This window comes from Zootoca vivipara, chromosome 4, assembly GCF_963506605.1.
Source record: "Zootoca vivipara chromosome 4, rZooViv1.1, whole genome shotgun sequence".
NCBI lineage: Eukaryota > Metazoa > Chordata > Lepidosauria > Squamata > Lacertidae > Zootoca > Zootoca vivipara.
Window position 1 is genome coordinate 57,052,632 of NC_083279.1, and position 12,618 is coordinate 57,065,249.

General features: G+C 39.2%; 1 protein-coding gene across 1 annotated transcript in view; it reads left to right on the forward strand.

The window, feature by feature from the left end:
• The first annotated feature begins 766 nt into the window (after positions 1-766).
• SAMSN1 (SAM domain, SH3 domain and nuclear localization signals 1) overlaps positions 767-12,618 on the forward strand; it is a 52,230-nt gene continuing 40,378 nt past the window's right edge. Inside the window, exons 1-3 of the mRNA XM_035116043.2 lie at positions 767-826; positions 5,784-5,910; positions 6,494-6,873. Coding sequence (XP_034971934.1) covers positions 767-826; positions 5,784-5,910; positions 6,494-6,873 — 567 coding nt within the window. The remainder of the gene's footprint in view (positions 827-5,783; positions 5,911-6,493; positions 6,874-12,618) is intronic.

A 12,618-nucleotide genomic window follows, 5' to 3' on the forward strand; every position in this document is an offset into this window, starting at 1 on the left:
TTAAAGAAGCTTGACCCTTGGGTCTGTGCATAATAATATAAAGGTAATTAATGATTCATCAGTTGCTGAACACTGAAGAACTAGAAGTCACAGCAGAAATAGGTGTTCTTAATGATGCTGTTATTATTGATATCTCAAAAATCAGTGAACAAATTCAAAGGAACCAAAGGGCAAGCAATGGGCAAGCAAGTTGCTGCACAATAATATATCTCAACCGGTGTGTTACAACTTGTGGTTGATTTGGAGTGAGACAAACCACAAATCTAGGTTTGCATATAATGCTAAGCCAAACCATGGCTTAGCTCCTGATGATGTGGAAGTAGAAGCCCTGGGGGAGAAGAAAAGTGGCCAGAATTTTCTAAATGCACACCAGGACATTTATTCATTTATACTAGGCCATTAGTGTTACATGTGAACCAGGCCATTATGTCATTGAGAAGCAATTCAAGATGCTGTAAGTCAGCTTGGGAGAGCTATGCCCACCAAGGGCAGCATCTATATTATTTTATGAATGAAGTTTGAATCCCAACATTAATTTTGGCTCGCTTCTTCTTTTTGGACAGTTCTTACTTGACAACAGAGAACTATGTGGGGGGCTTCACAATCAATCAACTGATTTTTTTAAAAAAATCTACCTCATTTGTATTATTGATACCTTTTATTTTAAATGCATTCTGCATAGCCCAATTGCTTTCGTGATATATCTACATGGTGCTGTTACAATTACTGTTGTTGACATTTTGTTTACCCTTTTGTGGCCAAGGTAATGACATTTGAACAGTGGATTCCACCTCAGAACCATGTCCCAAGTGCATCCAGTGATACAGTAAGAGAGATTCCATAATTTATATTCCTTTTTCATTTTGGCTGAATTATGCATTGGCTGCAGTGTTTTGAAAAGCCTTCTTCGACTAAATGAACATGCAGAACATTATAGAAGCAAACCCTTTTAGATCTATGTCTTTGTGCCCTCACACTGATTTTCCAGCCAAAGTTGAGTGTGCCTCGGTAGTATTTGTGCCTGTGGAGATTTTAGGAGATCAGGTTGCCCCCATTTCGCCTTATCTACAAGGACTTGGATAACAAAAAAGTTTTAAAATTGTGCTAGTCGAATGCTGACCAATGTCGCTAACTGGTAGCATCGGGACAACTAAGATAATGCGGTGTTAGATTATGGAGAGAAAGATGGAGAGCTGAATTAAGCCTAGAAGCCCCATACCTGACACTGCCCAATTTTGACCAAAACACAGCCCTGCACCCTTCTAGGTGCACGAAGAACCAGGCAGAAAAATCTGGCAGAGGGCCTTCTCAGTAGTGGCGCCTGTCCTGTGGGATGCCCTCCCATCAGATGTCAAGGAAATAAACAACTATCCAACTTTTAGAAGACATGTGAAGGGAGCCCTGTTTAGGGAAGTTTTAATGTTTAATGTCTTATCATGTTTTTAATTTTCTGTTGGGAGCTGCCCAGAGTGGCAGTCAGTACATTTGCTTCCCTGTACTTCTCTCCACTAAGGTGAAGTGCAAACAATGAAGTCTTAAAGTATATTTTCCATAACTGTGTGCTTTCTGGCACTATTCAGGTTAGCAAAATAGAAAGGGGCCTTATTCCAGATCATACTATCTGCCTTTCTGATTCAAGACTGACCGACAGCTCTTCCAAATGAGTAAATGATATCCGTATAGGCTTTGCATAGATCATATATTGTATGATTGTGACACATTCAGATAGGCACATGCTTGAGTGACTCAAAAGAAAGACAGTAATAGATTTATTTGTCCCAGATTTAAATATATTCAATTTTTATTCATTCATTTTCACACGCAACCTCCCTCCTTCCTGTTCAAGTAGTTGATATTTCCCCTACCCCCACATAGTAGTGTGATGCTCTGAAACTGTTTCAGATCCTGTTTCTGATAAGTTGCTGTGGTCATGAAGCCCCAGAACATTTGGTGCTTATCCTTAATCAAAGCAAAAAAGAAAACTCAAAAGCTTTTATTAACACAGTTTGCATGGCGACTTGCATCAATAAAATATAACTACTGCATTTATTGTTCTGCTTACATGACTTTTGCTAACATGAAACTCTCCCCCTATCCACAGTAACTGCTCTTAAAACAAAGAGGATTACACTTCATCCATTAGCAAAATAGTCTGAGTAGATTATATTCTGTTTTACTTTGAGATGCTCAACCATCCACCCCTAAAAAAAAAACAAGTTCAGACCTCAGTTCAAAATTCATAGCGATGTTATTATCAGTTAATAATTAGAGTTGGGCACATTGTCTGCTAAACATTGCTTAATTAGATTTTGCTGGAAATCCACTTGATTTGGGTAGGTTTGCTTCTGGCTAAAATGCGATGATTTCTGTGTGTTTTCAGCTAAGAAGTCATTTCACTGATAATTAACCCCATTGCCTTTTGGTGGAGTGGTACCCACCAAAGTACTGCACAGTGACTTGAACCTATTTGCTGCATGAACAGATGGAACATCCATTAATGGCAGGACTCCAGCTGCTCAGGAAAGGACCCCTTCTGCATTTCGAGGTCTCATTCTGTGAATGGAATGGCATTATAACCTCAAGGATGTCTGACCCAACCAAGTGGTTTTTATATTTTAAATGAACATGCAACTTCCCCCAGATGCAGCCTTTTGCATCTCTTGTTAAGATGACTGTGAATGAAATTAGATTTTCTATTCCAATTCCACACACTCAAACATAACTTGAGTTGCATCAACATGCACCAGCTGAGGATGGCATCAAATAAAATTAAATTCAACGCAAAACTATAGACTGCTTTTTATCTTTCAAATAGAGTTCTGATGAAAAGTTCTCCGATATGTAAAATCATTCTTATATTTCAGGGGGTCACGCTTGGTTTCAGCATATTCAGTAATGTTATATTGCATCTCAGGATCCTATTATTTTGTAATCTCTTCTCCATTATATTTTCCCTATTCTACAAAGCTGCCAGTTCCTCATATGATTTGTGTACTCTGAAATCTATGGTTAGGTTGAAGAACCATTTGTTTCAGTACTTTTCCATTAGCTCACTCAAAAATGTAGTGTATTACATATTTATTCTAGCAAAATATATTCCTAGGGTAGGGTACTCTGTGAAAATACCCTTTACCAGCCTAGTAATGGTATTCCGCACATTTGTAACAGAAATACTAGTACTTAAAGGGACTTTTGGACTACAATCCAATAGTTGATGAGCACAAAATAGCTGCAAAATGGAAACATGTATCTTATGCTCTTTCCTTGTTATATTTGTTAGTTGCCCAATAACCTAAGTTATTGAATAATTTAAAAAAACAGAAACAGAGAATTCATAAAATACAATCACATGCATACTTAAAGCAAAAACAAAAAAACAGGAGCATAAACCCAGTTCCAGAGCACCAAAATACCTTAGCAGAGCAAAACACATCCATCCTAACCACCATAAAAACATACTCCAAAGTGTTAAGATCAATGTTTTAAGTATTAAGGTAAAGTCAAGGGAGAATAAAGACTTTCCTTGCTGCCAGCAAAATATTAATGAAGTTGCTAGGCAAGCTTTTCCGGGGAGAATGTTCAATAACCAGGAGGCCACCATGAAAAAGGCCCTCTCCCTTCTTGCCCTCCCTCTGAACTTCAGGTTTGGGAGACACTCATAGAAGGGTCTCTGTAGATTACCTGAGGGTTCAGGGAAGGGTATATATGGGGAAAGGCGATATGTTAGATACTGAGCTGGTCCTAAGCAGTGCAGGATGTTATAGGTTAAACCCAGCACTATGAGTTGGATCTAGAAACAGCTTGGGAACAGACTTGGTGCACATACTTCCTTCATACCTTTTTAAGGAGTGAGTTTTATGACAATAGAGGATGTGTTCACATTATTGCTTACTGTAGCTCCAGTGTGCTCCCACCACTGTCTTTTTAAAGCCAGGTTCACATGAGATTAGCCACACTCCATCTGCATCCTGTAGCTTTTAGAAAAATACTCCTCTTTGATTAGCTTTTTCTCAAACCAGCTTTCCGTTGTGGTGTGAACAGTTCGTGGTTCCATCGTGTTGTGAACAGTTCAGGCTGCTTTTGTGCATGTGCAAATGAAAGCATCACTGACTTGCAGTTTGGTGCATGCAAATAAATAACTGGTTGGAGATATTTCCAGTCCTGCTCTGCTGTGAACAGCAGTGGAAAAAAGCTACTTGAAAATGCAGCAAGAGGAAATGATCTTTCAGTGTTTTAAGCCACTAATGCAAACATAGCCACAAAAAAAGAAAAATTCACCTAACCAGTGTCGAGCTGCTGCACCACAAATGGTTTAGTGTAGCACTAATAGCTATGTGCCAAGTGGTTCTGTATACTAGCCTTTACTATCTGAATTATTGCAAAAATAGCTTGTCTGGTTTGGATTTGAGATCTATTTGCAGGCATAAACAGAGAACCAATAGGACTTTCCCACCCATTCTTTTTCGAAAGAATGCACTTATTCTATGGAAGATAGACTTACTGGTAGCAAAAATCAATATAGCCAGTTCTGAACCAATACACCTCTGGCCGCCAAATCATAAGAACTCAGAAGTAGAGAATAGGCATTGCCATCATACCTTGCTTCTGTACCGCTATGTCTAGCAGCTGTCAATAAGTAATAATGAATGAGCCTCACATGGCATACCACAGAGCTTAGGGCAGGCATCCCCAAACCTCGGCCCTCCAGATGTTTGGGACTACAATTCCCATCACCCCTGACCACTGGTCCTGTTAGCTAGGGATCATGGGAGTTGTAGGCCAAAACATCTGGAGGGCCGCAGTTTGGGGATGTCTGGCCTAGGGCTTGCAGGTCAGAAGGTCGGCAGTTCCCAGCAGTTCAAAAGCACGTCAAAGTGCAAGTAGATAAAGAGATACTGCTACAGCGGGAAGGTAAATGGTGTTTCCGTGTGCTGCTCTGGTTCGCCAGAAGCGGCTTTGTCATGCTGACCACATGACCTGGAAGCTGTACGCTGGCTCCCTCTGCCAATAACGCGAGATGAGTGCCGCAACCCCAGAGTCGTCACGACTGAACCTAATGGTCAGGGGTCCCTTTACCCTTTACATTTACAGTGAAATGCTACAAATTCCATAATCACAGCTAGTGCATTTTCCTTTCTTTCTTTCTTTTTCACAAAGAAAGAAGCTCACAAGTTATATACTTGTGGCTGAATTAATTAATATTTTTGGTAGCACCTTTGAGAACACCTCAGAGTCACTTTGTAGCTTGCAAAAAAATTACACTGTACAGTATTTCTTTGCTTCTTGGGAGAGAGGTTGCCAATTTTTGAAGGTCAAAGGCTGACTATCTCCACCATAACTTCTGTCTTCTATCAAAGACACATACTGCTTGAAACCTGAGAAGAGGTAGTGTAGTAGATCCATGAACACTATTATTGAAGGATCTTTAGACACATGAGAAAGACTCCTGTCTGCTGCTAATTAAAGTAGACAATATTGGGTTAGGCCGACTAGTAGTCTGATGCAGTAGAAACTATGATGTTTGGAAAGCCAGGAAAATGTGTATAGAACAAAGACTCATGCAAATTCAACCTTTTCCATGAGACTATTTTTCAAGTTGTCCTTCAAGCAACCATGCAGCTATTGAATCAGTCAGCTGGCTTGATTTAATTAATATTTTTTGGAACACCTCAGAGTCACTTTGTAGCTTGCAAAAAAAATTACACTGTATTTCTTTGCTTCTTGGGAGAGAGGGAAACAAACATTTCAATGTGTTTTGGCCATATGTTTCTTTTCTACTCTAGGTTGCAGAATCTGATGAAAATAAAGCTGAAACGTTGGGAACTTTGAAACGGTTGCAGAAATTAGTGCAAACTAAGAAAGCCAGTATACACAGTTTGGATGACATCAAGCATGTTTTGATACCTCTCAGTAAGTAAAGAAACACCTTTTGAGTCTATATATGCTTGCGCTTATTTCAGTTTTCTATGTAGGTTCAGAGAATGAGTACCAAAGTAGGTAAATTACGCAGAAAAAAATATTATTCCCTCATTTATTTAAATTAAATATGTCCTGGGGAGACTATAGTGTCTCCTGAGTAAGCTGAAAGAATCTATGAATTGTGAGATCAGTGGGAAGTTAGAGACTTCCTTGCTTCAACAGAATGTCTGCGAACTGGTTCAGACAATACCTCAAAAATTAATGCGGCTCATGTGAAACATGCACACTATCCCCACCTCTGCTGGCTTCAGTCACCCATGTGGGGACAGACCATTCAAATGTGGCCATCTCTGCATAAAATCTTAGGTGCATAGGCCATAATTGTGGGGTCAGTTTCCTAGATCAACTCTTACAAATATCATATACTTTATACCAAGTGTGTGTAAGTAGTTCCACAAGTTCGGTAAAGAATTGCCTGCATCCCAATATTTCCATGTGTCTTTGGGGATGGGTGGGAAGATAAAACACTATTTCAAACCACAGTTTCATTTATTTATTTTTAAACTTTTTAAAGATCCACTGCCACAGGATGTATATGTATCTGAAGATGAGGATGAAGCTTCAACATCATGTATGAAATTAACCAAATCCCAGGACAAGAAAGTATTGAGAGAGAATACAAGGCGAAAGGATGAAGCTGAGACGAGAACAGGCCTTCTGTCGACTTCCTTGGGCAGATCTTATACATCCAGACTAAGCAACTTGGGAAATATTTCCATCCGTTCAGAAACTGAATTTCAGCTCTGGAGTGATTGGAAACCTTTTCCTGATAACCAGCTTTGCCCCTGTGATTTCCTGATTACAAGGATAGAGGAGTGGGAAAAATGTACTTGTTGCTCTCACCAGCCCCGTCTTACTTCCTCTCTCACAGACGTTGATCTCCCAGATTCATGGGTAAGTTGATTTCCTCCCAATTAATTACCTCAGCTATAAAAACTGGTTGGGTTAAATCTGGCAGTTATTCTAGTCTACCCGTGACATGGCTGAAGCATCCAAGAGAATGGTGATAGAAAAATCCTGAAAAACAAATCTGATCCAAATCTGACTAGTTGCCTTTATTCATTCCCTCCTTCAATTTTTTTTGCCAGTGTTACTCCCTTGCTTAAGCAAATTTTACATAAACAGGCCTTGTCAGACCAGGCCAATGAGAGTCTTTGCAAACTAGAAGACTGATATGCCCCACTTCACACAGATGCCCAACACGTGATACAGGCTTGGAGAACATTGCTATCTACAGCGAACTATGAAATTTGTACTTTAAAAATAAATGAAAAGTTTGAATGTGCCATTCAAATTGTATATGAGGGAGGGGGTAAAGACTTTCACATGTCAAACTGAAACTGGGCTTCCACTGCTAAGTACTTAAAACAGTGGCAATTCAGCAGTATGACACTGACATGAAGAAATAAATTTAGTTTGAACTGATGGCTCTGGCAGAAAACAGTTTATTGACAGGAGACTCTGCTTTAGCATTAATCAGAATACATATTCGTTGATCTTGATTTTAATCACAGATAGGAAGACAGATAACATCACATTTGCAGCTTGAAAGGTCATCTACTACATGCTGCTTGCTCTTGGAGGTGCTTTGTAAAACAAAGGTTTAGCAGACCTCACCCTATGTGTCTGAAATATAGTCTGTTGATAATGTTGCAAATCCTCTGACTAAAGTGTGTTCTGTTTTTCTTCTTGTCTACTCCAAAATGACTCTCCTTCTTTCAGCTTTGTACAGATCTTTCAAATCTAAAGCTTCATCAGAATGAATTGGTAGGCCCCAGCATCTCCAGTTAAAATAGAAGGGCAGGGAAAGGCCTGTCTCACATCCTACATCTTGGAAAGCAAATGCCAATCCTCTAGTCTGACTTGGTATAAGGCAGTGTGAGATGTTCAAATCATACCAGTTTATATAGTACAAAAGGAAGCAATGGAGCCTTTAGCTGATTTTTTTTACTTGGGAAAGGTGAACGTAATTATTTTGATTATGGTGCCCATTTCTCCCCTTTTAAAGTCATCATTGCTAAACTTATTTGCTCTGTGGTAATGACGCATTGTGGACACATTTACACATGAATACATATTATCGGTACGCAGTGATGTCAGTTGATAACTTTCAGGTGAAGCATCAGTGAACCGAGTCTGTTGTGAAGTGCTATCCGTTAAATGATGTGCAGTAATTTGCATGTTCTGTGTTGTGTGTGTGATAAGGCTTCTCATATTTTCAACATATCATTTAATCTTAGTCACTGAGAAGTAAGAACATAGTTATGGACTTGCCTTCTTGTTGTTTGCTATGCTCATGGCATGTTAATTAATGAGAGCCAGTGTGGTGTAGTAGTTAAGAGTGTCAGACTAGGACCTGGGAGACCAAGGTTCAAATCCCCACTCCGCCATGAAGCTCACTGGGTGACCTTGGGCCAGTCACTGCCCCTCAGCTGAACCTACCTCACAAAGTTGTTGTGGAGATTAAATGATGAGGGAGAGAACTGTTGAACTCTTTGGAGAAAATGGTGGGATATAAATTCAACAAATAAACAAATCATTGAGAGCTAGGAAGGTGATTGGGAAGTTTATTGATGAAACTGGTTATCTGGTTGCATTTGAGTCAGTTTTAGCACCAAATCAGCCTTGGTCAGCCTGATGATTGGTAGAGGACAAGTGGAGTACTTGATCTCTCAGTGGCTTTTGATACTATCAGCCATGGTAGTTTCCACAGGATCTGTGAGATGGGTGTCAGAGGCACCGTTTTACAGGAGTTATGATCCTACATGCCCTCTCAGTTCCAAAGAGTAGCACTGGTGAATACTCATTGCCCCCTTGATGTTTCTGCTATGGGGTGCAAAAAGGGACTGTTTTGTCCCTGGTGTTATTTAACATCTATATGAAGCAATTGGAAGCAATCATTAGGGGATATGGAGCAAAATGCCATCAATGTGCTGATGGCGCACAGTTCTACTTATCTGTAATATCAGAGGTAGATTTAGGTTTGGCTCGAGCATCGAGCATCGGGGGCACTGCAGGGGGTGCCACAGCCATGATGTAGAATGGAGGGTTAGAGGTGTTGGGCACCAAATTTTGGTGCTGCATAGGGCACTGCTGAAATTTGAGGCCCCCATGGTCCGCCACTAGTAACATCTTAAATGGGACTGGGTGTGCAGACTCTGGACTGGTGTCTTGCCAATGCTGTGGACTGGACGAGGACTAATAAACTGAGTTTAAATGCTGATAAGCATAGGTGCCACCTCCTAGGGGCCGAGGTCCCTTTGGCTACCCCCACCCCCCAGTTGATGGGGATTGCCATTCAAATGATGTGTGTACACCAATATTTTATTCAAGCTGGCACCCCTACTGACAATTTAGAGGCCCTGTGTGGCCTTGCATTTGAGAGACAAGTCAGTTATCTCCTTTTCTTCTGGCAGCAGGGAGCTTCTGTGCCTTCTATGAATAGAAGAAGCCCTTCATTCATGAAACAGTCAATCTTGATCCAACCCATCCAGTTTTATAATAAACCTACAAACAGCTAAAAAGTCCCATTGGCAGCTAATTTCTTTATCTATGATGCATCACTTGTAAATGCTAGTGGGCTACAGAAAACGAAAGAGATCCATTTTACCATGAATAATATAATATAATATAATATAATATAATATAATAATTTTCACTACTATTAACTACAGTATGTTTTTACAATATGGCCAGCCATATGCATGAACAACCCTGCATGTAAGTCATTTCTTACATGGGGGTGCGGGAATTTTGTAACCTGTAACATACACAAATAATCTGTGGTTTACTAAAAGGGACTGATCTGAGGTATTCAGGTGCCATTTATAACCATCCCTAATTGTGTGTGTTTCACATGCTCCCTGTTCACCTGTCCCATTTTATGATCAATGTTGTGCAATGCATTCTTCATATTAGACCATTTGAAAATTAAAAAGATACAACTCTCAGACTACATTAACTTCCCAGGCATTAAAATTCATTCAAGATTCCAGCTTAACTCAATTATGTGCTTGTAATGTTACGAGTGTCAGTCTTTCGCTCTGTTTGGTATTTTCAACAACTAGTGCAGAGGTCAAACTTTCAAGGACAAGGAGATAATCAGGTCAGCCTTCAACCTGCTGTAATTTTTCTGATGCATGGAGAGAGGAAATAGATATGGGTGGGCACTATATCTCCTGAAATGGCCTCTTTCTACCCGTTTAACGATAAATATTCTAGCAAAGGGAAGCTCATATATTACTCTACATATGAATTCTCTTTTTATTAATCACACAGATTTTAACAGTGGGCAGAAAAGGAATTAATGTTTGAATTATCAAGGTGGTTTGATTCTCTCTTAAAGGTTTATTTGGTGCTTTAAAGGTTGGAACAATGGCCAAGAGTGTAACAAATGAATTTATAATTGGGTGAACTTGGGTTCAATGTGCCTTTCCAAATGATATGATAAATGCATTACTAGGTGTGTTGTGCTCTTGTTGCATTTATTCTACAATAATTTCATGTGAGTTTGGTCAGGTCTACAATGGCATTTCAGCTGCCATTACCAGACGTATAGATATTCTACTCTTCCAACAATTTTATTATTGACTCTATTGCAAGAATACAAGATAGATTTAGGCATGTGAAACTACTCAAAATCTCATGAAAAATTTGATGAGAGAGTGAAACCTGAACATGAATTTCTGAAATGCTAAAATGGCTTTTAATAAATATAGGGACTAATCCATAGGGAACTTCTCCTACAATACTGTATTAAAATTAATGGACTCATGATTTATGGTAGGTACTGCCCTGCATAGAGCAAAAGATGACTGGATTGTGCCCATGCACTTTTCTTATTCAATTGTTTAGAAGGTTTAAAAGAAAATAGTTATGAGGAAGCCTTATAAATACTCATCATGTTTGTAATCTTTCTTTGTTAGCTAGTCAGCCCATTTTGATCAACCCATCTTGACATGATATTGCCTCCTCAGATTTGCATAAATATATACAGTGACCAGAATAACAAAATTAAATGATAACTCATCTGAAGGGTGATATATAAGCTTCAAGCTTTCTTTCTCTGGAATATTTATTGTTAACTCCAGAAAGACAGAGGCCATTTCAAAAGATATAGTACTTATCCATTATTTCTTATTCATGCATCAAATTTTACAAGGGCGGAGGGAAAGGGTATATAATTGAAGGTTAAAATATTATCCTAGCAACTGTTGATATGTGTTTGGGTCTTTTGTCAAAGTTTTGATTTGTTTTTAATCTATGAAGCACTATGCTAAGAGCTGAGCAGTACACACACACACACACACACACACACACACACACCTTACTGGTTTCATATATAAAACTATAGAGATATAATTTAGGAGGGTGCAATGATCACAAGAGTAGGTTCACACTCTTGTTTGGTGTTTTGGAAAGTGGCCCATTTTAGTTTGTGCTGCTTTGCCTTAGATTGATATCAGCACCTTAATTTTGTAAATCTGGAGCTCTGTGCCTCTTTATTGACTTGCATCAACAAATGACAATAGCTCTCTCTCTCACACACTTTTTTTTGACAGAAGTGAATGAAATTTGTAGGCATAATAGGCCCATCTATATAAAATCTTCCAAAATTCCAGAGAAATAGGTCCAAGTTATATTTTTGTTGTTTGGTGCTGGCTGCTGTTGAAGTTGAACATTTTTTAAAGAGAGAGAGAGAGAAAGAGAGAGAGAGAATCCTCTATGACTTTTAAAATTCCATGTTAGGACTACTGGATCCAACTTTTACTCAAATAACTTGTAAAATTGAGGAGTGTGCATGTTTTCTCTCTATTTGGGGAGGAGAGATTAGCAGGAGTGGGAAAAGAGGCAACAAGTGTGGGCGGTGCCCATGGTACTCTTCTCAAAATTTCAAATGGGTCCCAAAAGACCACTATGCTATTCTGTACAAGCTAAAATGGGTTACTTTCCAAAACACAAAACGTCCTTGTGGTCACTGCACCCTCCTAGATTTTATATCTCTTGAGTCTTTTATTTGAAAGCAGTGAGGTAGGGGTGTGTGTTTATTATTCTAAAAACCAGTTGGCTAGAAGTACCAGGGGTAAAGCTGATTTTAATCTCATTGATATCAAATGATCTTCACACCAAGTGTAGTCTGCTAATAAGAAATATGATTCCATTTCTGGCCAAGATGACAACCTAGGGAGGATTTTGTTCTTTAAGGATAAGGTTGTTTGGCACATTTAGAATTTTTTTTGTAGAAATATGCCCTGGAGCAATGGTTGCAAAGGAGTCATAAGCCTAGCTTCCCATGCACTTCTGAAAACCTACTCTAAAGAAAACATGTAAGAATATAAGAAGAGTCCTGCTGGATCAGACAAAGGTAATCTATCAAACAAAAGTAGTTCCTCTGTTGCCCACAGTGGCCAACCAGATGTTCCTGGGAATTGCACAAGGAGGAAATAGCAATCTCTGCTTGTTTCCCTGCAACTGGCAATGCTGCAGGAGAATGTATATAAATTGTCTGTTACCCACCCTCATTAGAATATCACATAGTAGGCAGTGTTTGTTCTTTTACACTTCAGCTCACTATATTTTTAAATTTGTTTTGAGAGGGATGTGCCAGAAGATCATGATTGTTGTGGTACTTCCTAGTAT